At 34.6% G+C, this 12,805-nt stretch overlaps 2 protein-coding genes across 2 annotated transcripts in view; one reads left to right on the top strand and one right to left on the bottom strand.

Moving 5' to 3' along the window:
• LOC123548562 (SUMO-activating enzyme subunit 2-like) overlaps window positions 1-12,805 on the bottom strand; it is a 132,605-nt gene that overhangs the window by 39,598 nt on the left and 80,202 nt on the right. The gene's annotated exons all lie outside the window — the stretch shown is intronic.
• LOC123530092 (carbohydrate sulfotransferase 14-like) overlaps window positions 1-12,805 on the top strand; it is a 51,494-nt gene that overhangs the window by 17,638 nt on the left and 21,051 nt on the right. The window contains exon 2 of the mRNA XM_053546192.1: window positions 3,450-3,733. Within this exon, the coding sequence (XP_053402167.1) occupies window positions 3,450-3,733 (284 nt within the window). The remainder of the gene's footprint in view (window positions 1-3,449; window positions 3,734-12,805) is intronic.

Below are 12,805 nucleotides of genomic sequence, written 5' to 3'. Positions count from 1 at the left end.
GCTTGATCGCTCTGACACGATACTTTATCAAAAGTTATAAACGTGGTCCAAATTTCTAACCTGTATCTTCAAATAAAAAGAAACTAGGTGAGTAGGTCATGATTAAGACTTTTCAAGATGAGTATTGAAATTTGTATCAAACATTATACTTGAGGTGAGTAGGTCATGATTAAGACTTTTCAGGATGAGTATTGAAATCTGTATCAAACATTATACTTGAGGTCCAAATGTCTGTAATTGCTTCAAAAACAAATAAGTCTATTAAAACAATGAACCATCCGGACGTGGCCTATATTGACCCCAGGGCCATGATTTGAACAATCTTGATAGAGAATCACTAAAGCATGCCGCATGCCAGATATCTAAGCTCTGGGCATTATTGTTTCAGAAAAGGGTTTTAAACGTTTTCCCTCGTATAAGCAATAAAAAAACTGTTGACTCCTAGGCGCAGTCAATTTTGACCCCAGGGTAATTATTTAAACAAACCTGATAGTTGACCACTAGACAATACTAATAGCTAAATATCTAAGGTTTTTGCCTTATGGTTCTGGACAAGACGATTGTTTAAAAAGATTTTTTCTATATAAGTCAATGTGAACAGGGACCCCCTGGGTATGGCATATATTGACCCCAGTGTTATGATTTGAACAATCTTACAAGTCTATCTATAACACTTTTTAAACCATGTATCCCCCAGGGCGGGGCCAGTTTTAACCACAGGGAGATAATTTGAACAATCTTGGTAAAGAACTACTACACAAGGCTACATACCAAATATGAAAACCCTAAGCCCTTTGGTTTTGGACTAGCAGATTTTCATTCAAAGTTTCTCCCTATATAAATAATGTGACCTCCAGGACGGGCCATATTTCATCCAAGGGGATATTTTGAACAATCTTGGTCCCACTAGATGATGTTACGTACCAAATATCAAAGCCCTATGCCCTGTGGTTTTGGACAAGAAGATTTTCAAAGTTTTTCCCTATATAAATCTATATAAACCATGTGACCCGCTCCCCGCTCCCAGGGTGGGGTATTATTTGCCCTAGTGACATAATTTGGATAATCTTTGTAGAGGTTTACTAGACGATGCTACATACCAAATATCAAAGCCCTAAGCAGTGTGGTTTTGGACAAGAAGATCTTCGAAGTTTTCCCTATATAAACGATGTGACCCACAAGGCGGGACCATATTTAACCCTAGGGGGATAATTTGAATAATCTTGGTAGAGGACTTCTAGATGATGCTACATACCAAATATCAAAGCCCTAGGCCCGATGGTTTTCGACAAGAAGATTTTCAAAAGATTTCCCTATATTAGTCTATGTAAACGATGTGACCCCAAGTGCGGGACCATATTTGACCCTGGGGTATCATTTGAACAAACTTGGTAGCGGACTACTAGAAAATGTTAAATACCTACCATATATCAAAGCCCTAGGCCCTGCGGTTTTGGACAAGAAGATTTTTAAAGTTTTTCCTTCCGGTTGCCATAGCAAACAGATGTCTGTACAGAATTCAATTTTTAAAGAAGACCATCCAAAAAACATCCCTGTGAAGTTTCATCAAAATCGGCCTGGTTGTTAAGGAGGAGAGGAGATGGTGTTTAAAGAAAAATGTTATTATTATTATTAAAATTATTATTATTATTATTATTATTATTATTATTATTATTATACCAGATTTATATAGCGCCCTTTTCATGATAAACACGTTCAAAGGCGTTTTACATATAGCGAACGCAGCCACACAGTGCGCGAAATTCTACTAGTACAGAGCGATCTGACCAGAGGGACAAAGTGAGATAAAGTCCCCAGAACAGACAGAGAGATCAGAAAGAGATACAGGCCTGTCCGGCTAACTTAGCCTAGCTCTTTGCGAATAGACAGTCCGTTCTTTAAAGTGCCCGGTGTATAGCACCGATACACGCGAAGCCATCTTCCCTGGATAGAACCAGTACAGGCCTCTTAGTCAGGTGGGAGACACTCAAGAGCATCTCACAAATTTCTAGTTCCTGGACCGGGATTCGAACCCCGGACCTCTGGATTGCAGTCAAGCGTGTTACCACTAGACCACCGGCCAACAAAATGTTGACGGCCGATGCACGATGAACGACGCGCGACGAACGACGGACAAACACTGACCACAATAGCTCAACCTTGAGCACTTCGTACTCAGGTGAGCTAATGACAGGGCGAATTCCCACCAAACCTTATAAAAGTGATCAGTACCGAGTCTTACTACGCATACTATCGACACGTTCTGTTTAAATGACTTTTAGGAGAGTTATGACCCTTACTTGTCATTTCCTTTATATTTTGGCATTCATTCACACCATTGGGCAGATTTCCATCGAACATTACAGGAGTTATCAGTGCTAAGCCTAGTTATGTATATCCCCGGCATATACCAGTTCAGGGATTTTCATCAGAATTATGACCCTTTGTTTGTCATATTTTACAGTGTTTACTTGCTGTATACCATTAGCTAAATTTTATCAAACCTCTAGAGCGGTTCTTGTGAAGCATAGTTGTGTCAATCATCGCCATATCCTGATTTAATGATTTTCAGCGGAGACATGGCCCATGCTTTGTCATTCTTTGATATCTGTTCTTTTTTCTTATATCACTGGTTGGAATTCTACCAAACTTCCAAGGAGTTGCCAATGCAAAGCTTAGTTGTGTATATCTTTGGAATGTTATGACTTAGTAAATTTTCTTTAGAGTTATGACCCTTGATTTGTTTCGTGTTAAATGGGGTAGACATACTTTTTTCGTAAAAAAATAGTCTCTGCTTTAATTTCATCTTACGAAAACATTTAATTACATACAGGTTAAAACCAATGTGCCGTATTTTTTAACGGATAAGGCATTAAACGTGAAAGGCATTTAAGTCAGTATTGAATTCTATTGCATGATATATTCTATACATTTGACAACTTTCTGCATTTGCACTTTTTTAAAGGACTATTCACATGAAATCAATTAATCACATATTCACTATTATAAATATGTGATTAATTGAAAAAAAAATATAAAAAAATATCCTTTGTAAGCATAGAAGGCAACCAAGCAAAATCACAGCCGACTCGGTTTGAGTCATTTCATAAATGATTACTAAAGGAATCAGGTGTTTGTTTAAGACTTTCACATAGGTTGGTAATTCAGAAGTAAAAATTAATGAATAGCCAGGTTTCAAGAAAGAAAACTTGAAATTAGAAATTTGATGAATGTGATTAGTAATCAAATCTTGTTCATTAAAATGCTTTGACCAGAATGTTGTATTCAGTATTATTATGTTCGATACATAGAATTCATGAACAAGTTCCTTGCAAATGATACAGTTTAACGAAGAAAATACTTAGGATCGTTTATAGGTAACCTATAGTTCATCATCTTTTATTAATTTTATTTTATCTGCTTATTTTCATTTTTCTATTTTTCGACAGTGCTGGTACATCATGCTGAGATACCTATATTAGTAGGAGAAAGCCGAACGGATCTCATTCAACCCAAAATATCATATGCAGACTCCAAAGTTCGAAAGACGCTCAAGAAAAACTATAAAGTTGAAACTGAAGGAGCTATATACAGAACAGAAGATATGTCCATGAAACATCACGAAATAAAGTACATAAACAAAACGAATTATCTAAGTGATGGAGGTAGGAGACTGAAAGAATCGATATATTATGGAAAGGACGACGGAAGTGATTATATCAAAACTAAATATGTAAGTACATGTATCGCAGTAAATATGCAATATGACCAAGATGACCATTATCACATACTTCTCTGAAACCGTTGTATACGCCTGTTTAGAAAAAACAGTTTAATGGAATGGCAATGCCTGTAACGTCAGATCCTCAGTCAGAAAGTATATAACTACAGCTTCCAAACACTACAGGATGACTACGCCCCACTTGAGGACGATCTTTATTGTTTTTGGTTTTAGTTTAATAGCTCTAAGGTCACGGTGACATGGACTTGACCTAATTTCTTTTTTGTTGCTTCCGGGCGCTGGGTAGAAAAGTATACATGATTATCTACAGCTTTTCCTCATACAAGATGACTAAGCACCACTTAAGGTGGACCCCTGTCGTTTTGGTGTTGGATAGGTTTAAGGTCAATTTCATAGTGACCCAGACCCTGAAAATGGTTTCTTGATTCTCAGTTGTAATTGTAACAGATGTGGCTTTCAAACTTGTCACAAGGACTGAGCGTCAATAAAGGAGAATCCGTTTTGATTTTAGGAATAATGGATGAGTCAAGTTCACATGGATCTTTCGTTGTTCGTTTCCGGAGGTCTCTGAAAGTGTATAGCCGCAGCTTTTAACCTTAATACAATGATTAAGTACAATTTTAGAAATATACCTATTGTTATTGATTTTGGGGTCAGTGACTCACAGGTCAAGATCACAGGGATTCTATTTTAAGCTCGACTTCTGAAGTTATTCTACAAACCCTGGCGTCGGCGTCAAACCTCGGTTAAACTTTTGTATGCAAGTACGTGTAGCTATCATTTAAAAGCACATAGCTTTTATAGCTTTAAAAATTTATGTCAGTTACCAGCCTTACAACCTCTGACATGTATTCTGGGCAAATTATGCCCACTTTTGGACTTTAAAATTCTGGTTAAAGCTTTGCATGCAATTATATATAGCTATTATTAAGGCTTATAGCTTTGCAACTTCTTTCTTTCTTTTTCTAGGTCAATTACCAACTTCACATGATTAAATCCCATAACGCTAACATGTATTTTGGGCAAATGATATCCCTTTTGGACTTAGAAAATCCTGATTAAAGTTTTGCGTCCAAGTTACTATCTCGAAAACGAATGCAGACATTGATTTGAAACAAATTGTGCCCTTGGGTTTATAAAACTAGGTGATGGTATCAAGTCCCAAAACTCTGACATTCATTTTGGCCAAATTATGCCTTCTTTTGGAACTAAGAAATCCTGGTTAAAGTTTTACTACATATCTATCATAGGGCATATAGAGAAAGTCTATTAAAATCGTTAGCACCAAACTGGGGTTATGGCGAAGAATTCTCTTGGGACAATGCAAAGTTCTAAGCCTTTGCAAGACCTTTTGGAATTTCATAGGCCGCCTTCATGAATGGCTTATGACCTTGTATATTGGAACCATTACGTAGAAAATTCTAACCCTGCTCCAAAAATTTCCTTGGCCAACTGCCAAGGTGGCATATTTAACATTTTCCACACTATGTACCCGGATAGTCCTAATTCTGTTCAGCGACCCTAACTCAGTGCCAACATGGCTGACAGAAAGACGATGTATGTAGTTAATTTCCTTGCCTTTTTTCATGTTTTTTTTTTGTTAGTATGCAATGTTAGCGTAAAACTTTTGAAAGCCATAATATCCTGTATTGATAACATGTTTTGTGTACTAAATATTTCAATCGACAAGTCATATAATGTGGCTGAAATTCATTAAATTGTACTCAAAGAGGTCTTCAAAATGAACATGTTTTATGTTTTTAACTGTTTTAAAGTACCAGAAATTGCAATAAGACCTTACTTATCAACTGTATTAGTTCAATAAACATATCTTTGATAATATTTAACAGTATCAAAGTTTGAAATTCATTTTTATAGCTTAAAAACTGTATTGATTATGAGGTGGGTTTAGATTTGCGGATAATTCCTGACTGGTATAGGAAACATGCAACAACCCCTGATTCAGTTCGACGAGGTTTTCTTAAAACAATCAGACTTTTGTTTATGCTTACTTTTCTGTCAGAACACCTGTAGCAAATTTCCACAGCAATTAAGATTCGTGTGGGCCATTTTATCTGTGTATGTTAGGCCGCAGGAAAGTAGGTTAAGATGGTGTCTGTTTACTTGAAAGAAACGTTGCAGTAATAATATTTCACTTTTACCGTTAGGTAATGAAGATCAAATCATTTGGAGGATAGGCCCTAACAGTCTGGGGTGCTCTGACTAGTGTCAAAATGTAAAGTTTGAGAAATATGCCTGTTCTTTAGATCATTCGAACAACAAGACTGAAAATAGTTCTAGACTTTCCAGAAAAAAAAACTATTATTATCACAACATGCAGTTATACATTGCTACCAGGCATGCCGCCTTAAAAACATTTAATGTAAGTTTGGCGACTAAAAATATTAAAGGTACAAGCACAGCCGAGAAGCCAATATTTTTAGTATATTGAATCAAGGGATTCATTTAAAATCTTTCTTATAGTTGATATTAAAAAATACAGTATTTGCCTGCAATCTGTCTTCTAATAACTGTTCTTTGTTAACATGCGAAATTCTGTCAGAATCATGGGTAAGTTGTTCTCAAAGCCATACAGGACGGATTACACCAAACCGGAAGTGACTACTCAGTGTTACATGTGAAGTAGTCCAAAATGTAGTTCCATGCTATGGATGAAATCTGGTATAATGAGTGACATGAGGAGGTGACAGTTAAATTTTTGGCTTATGTTTATTGCTTATAGTATTGAGAATAGATCTAGACCATTTTCATTGTAAATTTCTTGGAATAAGTTTTATTCTTTGCGAAAAATGTCTACCTACGCGTAACTGCTAAACGGCTGTTTTCACGGGGGCATTTTTAGAGGGTGATGTTTCTCAGAACAGATTATTTTTCTTATATTCAACATAACATGTCAATATTTTCTATTTTTGATAAGAAGACATGTTATACTAAATGACCATATATGGTTTTCATATCATTGAAATGCTCTAAAGTGCTGAAAATGAGGTCTGAATGTTTTGTTATTAATATGAAATAAATAAGGACTTGAATTGGTAGAGTGTAACCTATAAGTTGTGCAGGGGTAAAAATTTAAACTTGTTTAGATGTGGCTGTAAACAGGCTAGTTTGGCCAGATTATGATAGAAGATGACTATTTCAGTGCAATTTAGCAGAGAAAAAGAAGAAAAACTAAAAATATTTCAAAATCACTGTTTTGGGTGTATTTTTTTCAAAAAATGCATATTTATTGACTAAATATTGGTATGTTTTAGGTGTCAGGGGTGAGTTTGGGTATATTTTACAGTAACAGTGTGTGATTTGAGTGCAGTTTATGGTAAAACTTGATAAAATATGGCAAAAATAAGCTCAAGCAAGGAAAAGTGGTCAAAAATGATGTCGCGACAGCTTTTTTCCAGGAAATTTGGCGCGCTAGCATACGTTACTGAAAAAGCCATAAAACCTTGAAAATTGATTGTATCAAACTGAAACTGGTATTTTTTTCATGCATTTAGGTTACTGGTACAATTTAAGTGAAAATAACACATTTTGAGTATGAAAAATGTTTCTTTAAGGACGGATTACACCAAACCGGAAGTGACTACTCAGTGTTACATGTGAAGTAGTCCAAAATGTAGTTCCATGCTATGGATGAAATCTGGTATAATGAGTGACATGAGGAGGTGACAGTTAAATTTTTGGCTTATGTTTATTGCTTATAGTATTGAGAATAGATTTAGACCATTTTCATTGTAAATTTCTTGGAATAAGTTTTATTCTTTGCGAAAAATGTCTACCTACGCGTAACTGCTAAACGGCTGTTTTCATGGGGGCATTTTTAGAGGGTGATGTTTCTCAGAACAGATTATTTTTCTTATATTCAACATAACATGTCAATATTTTTCTATTTTTGATAAGAAGACATGTTATACTAAATGACCATATATGGTTTTCATATCATTGAAATGCTCTAAAGTGCTGAAAATGAGGTCTGAATGTTTTGTTATTAATATGAAATAAATAAGGACTTGAATTGGTAGAGTGTAACCTATAATACAGTGTTAAATGTCGTTAACTGTTAATCGTTAAACTGTTACAAAGTAACCGACAATCTGGATCAGCATACAGTGTTGTTTTGTTGCATGAACTCCATGGAAAGGGAATATTGTGGTCAGATATATTGAAAGGATTTGGCATCACAATGTTTATTGCACTAATGCAAATGTATCCTGATGAACAATTATTTTACCTTATTTCTGGTATGCCCCAGCATTTGACAATATAAAATTTGTCTGAAAATGAATCTCTGAAAGGGCTTAAAGGCTTTCATATTATCAGTAAAGCACTTTATTTTATGTATGATAGTACAATATTATAAGTGTCATAAATTTGCTTTATTAGCAATTTGTCAAAATTATAAAAATTTACATTGTAGACGCACCTGTAAACATATATGTGTATACTCAAACTTTTGATTCAACTGGAGCTGTTCACAGTGAATATATTGTATATTAGAACCAGCATTAGCGCAATTCATCTGTGGAATGTTTGGCCATAATCAACTTAACTTGTATTTCATTTCGGCAAGTCATACGGCTAGTTGCGGAAGATTACCTGATTCATATTGCCAAATTATGCATCATCAAGTTTATTTATATTTCCTAAAACTTATTGCATATGCTTTTTAAACTTGCTCATGACATTATATATATTGTGTATACTTAAATTTCTAAAAATATTTACAGAATATTACTAACTTTCTAGCTAGAAATTATTGCATGTACCATATCGTAAATAATTACTTTATATTGACTGTATATATTTATGTTTTACATATTCTGTACTCATTTGTGAAGGTAATAAAGAATTCTATCTATCTAAAATGATATACAGACATCACATCAAGAGATACACAAGATCGTTGTATGAATTCTTAACTTGCTTTTCTTAAAAATAAAACATGTAAGGTATGCATTTGAAGGGCTCAATAATTGTCGAACGGACCAAGTGAATCATATTGGATTTAAATATCGCTTTCTGAAATCCTCTAAGATTATCTAACTAAAAGAGTGGTTTCCAAATTTGTTTTTAAATCTTGTCAAGGAAAGATGTCAAATATTTCAGAAAGAAAACAATTTGCGACTTAATCCCAATACAGAATGTAACTTCGATCGCGAATATATGGTTAGTCGAAGTTATAACTTAACCATTTGCTACAACTGTAAAGTGGCTTCGACCAACACAAAACGCGTTCTTTACGTTCTCGACCACAACTTTACAGGCGATATTAACAATCTCACAGTGCTCATGGTAGGTATATACGGTAGGAAGTGCATGTTCTATTTCCAGCAAATCATGTCTCAGAAACGCCGTATCAGTTTAATGATTGTCAGAGAACCACTAAAAATGTTGTTATCTGCAAACAGAGATAGACGTCCTTATTCGGGGCACTTTACAAACCCTTCGTTTTCGTTAGAAAAATATTTGAAACTTCTCTTAGATGAAAAAATAAAAACTATGAACAGGCATATTTATCCATATTTTGAAAGCTGTCGGCCATGAGAAATGCAATATGATTTTATTGGTACCCCTAACCATTTTAAAGATGATATTGAAACGGTGTTACAACAGATCGGTGCCAGTGGAAAAGTTGATCTTCCAAAAAGAAATGAGACGGGTTATACTTCTGAATCAAGTGATAAGATGGTAAAACAGTATTTTAGCAAATTACACAAATTGTGGGAGAAATATTTCAAAGACTTACATATTCGGATTCCCTTATCCATCACAACTTATGCACTGACGAAACTAGAAGTTGTCACTATTTCTCCAAAGCACCTAGTTTGAAAGAAATATCTCGTAAGAGAGGTTGAGATGATAACCTATAATTACTTAGTTATTTCATATTTCTTTCCAAAAATGGATCCAGAGGGAATATTTTATTCTCTCAACATGGATGAAGTACTGAAACAGTCAAGCCCGTTTATTTGCTATTAATTCTTAATCACTTTCTCTATGACCGATCGATGTAAAAGAAATATTTTTGATAAACTAAACTGGTAAATGTTTGTCATTATCCGTAAAAGCCTAAGGATCTGCTCGATTTATTAAATCATTAGTGTGTTGCATATCAAAGAGGATATTTTTTTATCATTTCGACTGTAATAGGTGGTGACTTGAAACGTCGATCATCTACTGAACGATACACTGCCCCGAAGAAACAAAAACATAAAAACACATGCATTGACAGCACGCAAATTGCCTTGTTTATACATGACTTTTCTCCCGTAAATGTAAGCCTGCACCAAGTGATGTAAAAATGTATGTATTTGTGTATAGTTATGTAAAATTAGGTAAACAAGTTGTTTTCTATTTTCTTTAGAGTATTTTTTTCATATGTTATACCTGGGTCAAATATTTATTCTTGAGCAAATGAAGAATTGGTGTCTTCGTCATAAAGTCTTAATTTTGTAGGGTAATAGGATAAAAGCTGTAATCCAATCAAAGTATATTTTGCTACATTAAATAGCTAGCAACACAAGCGCAATACCTTCTCCGCACATACCGCCACACAATCTCTGCACTTACTCGCTTACATCTCATGTAATAATCGCTATACTTTTTCGGGCCTAGGGGGCTAGAGACAATAAATTTGAAAATTGCACAATTTTTGAATCATTCCACAAAAAAATGTGACATTTTAAGCCTGCCGATTCCGTTGCTTCTATGATGAAAACGAGTAAAACTCCGGTTTCACGACACTAATTGTTGAGGCAATGTTGTTTCATGTTAAATCCATCTGCTATGATTTCTTATATCATTTAAAGAAGTGAAAGAATTTTCAAAATCGGCTTAAAAATGAGATGGGTATGAGCATTTAAATATTTGATCAAAATGGCGGTCATTTTGTTTCTATGGCAGCAAGAAACAAAATGGCGGATTTATGAAATTTCTAGATACATATCTGGAGTATATTTACTTTTCTCTATAAAATAATTTCTCTACCTTTTCTAGCTATGATGAAAGACATAGAGAATAACAGGTTACTGTCTTTTGAGAAAGAGTTTCTCAGACGAGGCTAGATATGGTCTTGGAAGGAGCGAGGCTTGCCGAGCTCCTTCCGGACCATATCTAGCCGAGTCTGAGAAATCCCTTTCTCAAAAGACAGTAACCTGTTATTCTATTTATCATGCCATAATTTATTAACTTTTATCAAACCATTATGCGAAATAAAGTGCAAAAATAGGGGTGGACCAAATTTTGCTGTTTTGCCGGACTTCTTTTTTTATTTATTTTTTGTTCAAAATGACGCCATCTTGTTTTTTTAGAATAACTGCTAAAAGACATTTACGCCAATATTTTTTTAAAAACGCGCTCTAATAGGTACTTGAGACCATGCCAATAATGTATAGAGTATGCCTACAATATTTGCAATTACCACAAAAATGTCTTTATAACGGAAACGCTCGTAGAAACGGAAATGACTCATGCAAAGCGTTTGTTCAGGATTTTAGCTTTCTGCATTTACATCATGGAATATTTCAACTGGAATGATCTTCCATGGAATAAAATCAACGGTATATGAAACGGTACTGCCTATTTTTTCTGCCAAGCGGCGTTATGGCGTGTGTATTTAATTCACTTCAAACGTTTTGCTTGGTAAGAATGGGTGTCCGTCTAGCAACTGAATTTCGGATAAAATTTAACTTTGGAACAAATTGAAATTATTCGTTCGTGTTCAGCAAAACAGAGATGTGGTTACAAAACACAAGGTTAGAATTTGTTGTTTCTTTCGCTTTTTTATATTTTTGGATTTTAAAGACCTACTTCAGGGTCGTATGAGGGCGTAATAATTTTTAAATGCAAATGGACACAATCTGATGTCCTTGGATTTAATCATAGGTTTAAACAGTGCAAAGTGTTCTCAAGTCACTGACCTGAGAAAGCCTGCTTTTCTCAGACAGGCTTTATCAGGCAGTTGCTATAGTAATGGCATGATAAATTACCATGTTTTACACCTTAAACCTTTACACCTTACACTCAAGACGCATATGAAATTAATCTATTAAAAATATCATTTGTTAAATAACGAATTCAGCAGTGTGGAAACGACGTCATAAGTGCACTAAAATAGCTGCTTTCATGATTAGCCATTTTCTTAAACTTCAAACTTCAATATCTTTTTCAATAATGGTCCGAAAAATTTTTACTGCAAAGAACATTTGTCTAAGATCTGTATTTTATAAAATAAACCAAGGAAAGGGAACAATTCTTGCGAATATAGGACAAAATTCCCCCTGATAAATCCTAAACACTATGAGAAAACTGAAGGCAGAAAGAGTATAAGATTTCTCTACTGTGTCGTCCTGGCGAGTTCTTTTTTGAGGCGCTGACAGTTTTGTTCAGTCGTGTTGGCACGCAAAAGACGACGCTACAAACATTTCAGAATTTTGTGATGGCACTTTTGTGCGCACGCCAAGACGCAACGAAATGTGCAAAAAACATCGCGTACGCCAACACACCATAACGAAATGTCGTTAATCAGTAACCATATCTAATTGAAAATATAAACAATTATACATGGTTACAATTTAAACGTAAAATAATTTTTTTTGTATGTGAATTATCAATAAACATGCACTTAGTCTATACATTTAGCCTATTAAATCGAATGAGAATTCATTTCTCTCTGCACCGTAATATGTTTCATATATGCCGTATGAGATACTGGCATTTAATAAGTAAACTAATTTATTGTAATATTTCTCAAGTGTATTTCAGCAAATAGTATATATAGTTTGTCCGGCTTTTATAAAGTTAAATAGTTTTGAGCTGAGAGCTCTATTTTAGACCGAAATTACTCGAGGCAATTCCTTTTCCCTTTGAGCTAATGTCATTCAAAGGCTATTAGACACACATGTCTAGTTTAATGTATTGTAAAGGGTGGAAGTATAACAATATCAGTTTAGTTTGAATATCGATACCCCCAATGATTTTATTGCAAATATTTATAAAAGAACGTTAATGCCAGGTGCAGATTATTTATGAATTCGAAATTTCGAG

Source organism: Mercenaria mercenaria, chromosome 6 (assembly GCF_021730395.1).
Source record: "Mercenaria mercenaria strain notata chromosome 6, MADL_Memer_1, whole genome shotgun sequence".
NCBI lineage: Eukaryota > Metazoa > Mollusca > Bivalvia > Venerida > Veneridae > Mercenaria > Mercenaria mercenaria.
The sequence above is the reverse complement of the archived record's forward strand: the minus strand, read 5'-3'. Positions and strand labels throughout refer to the sequence as shown.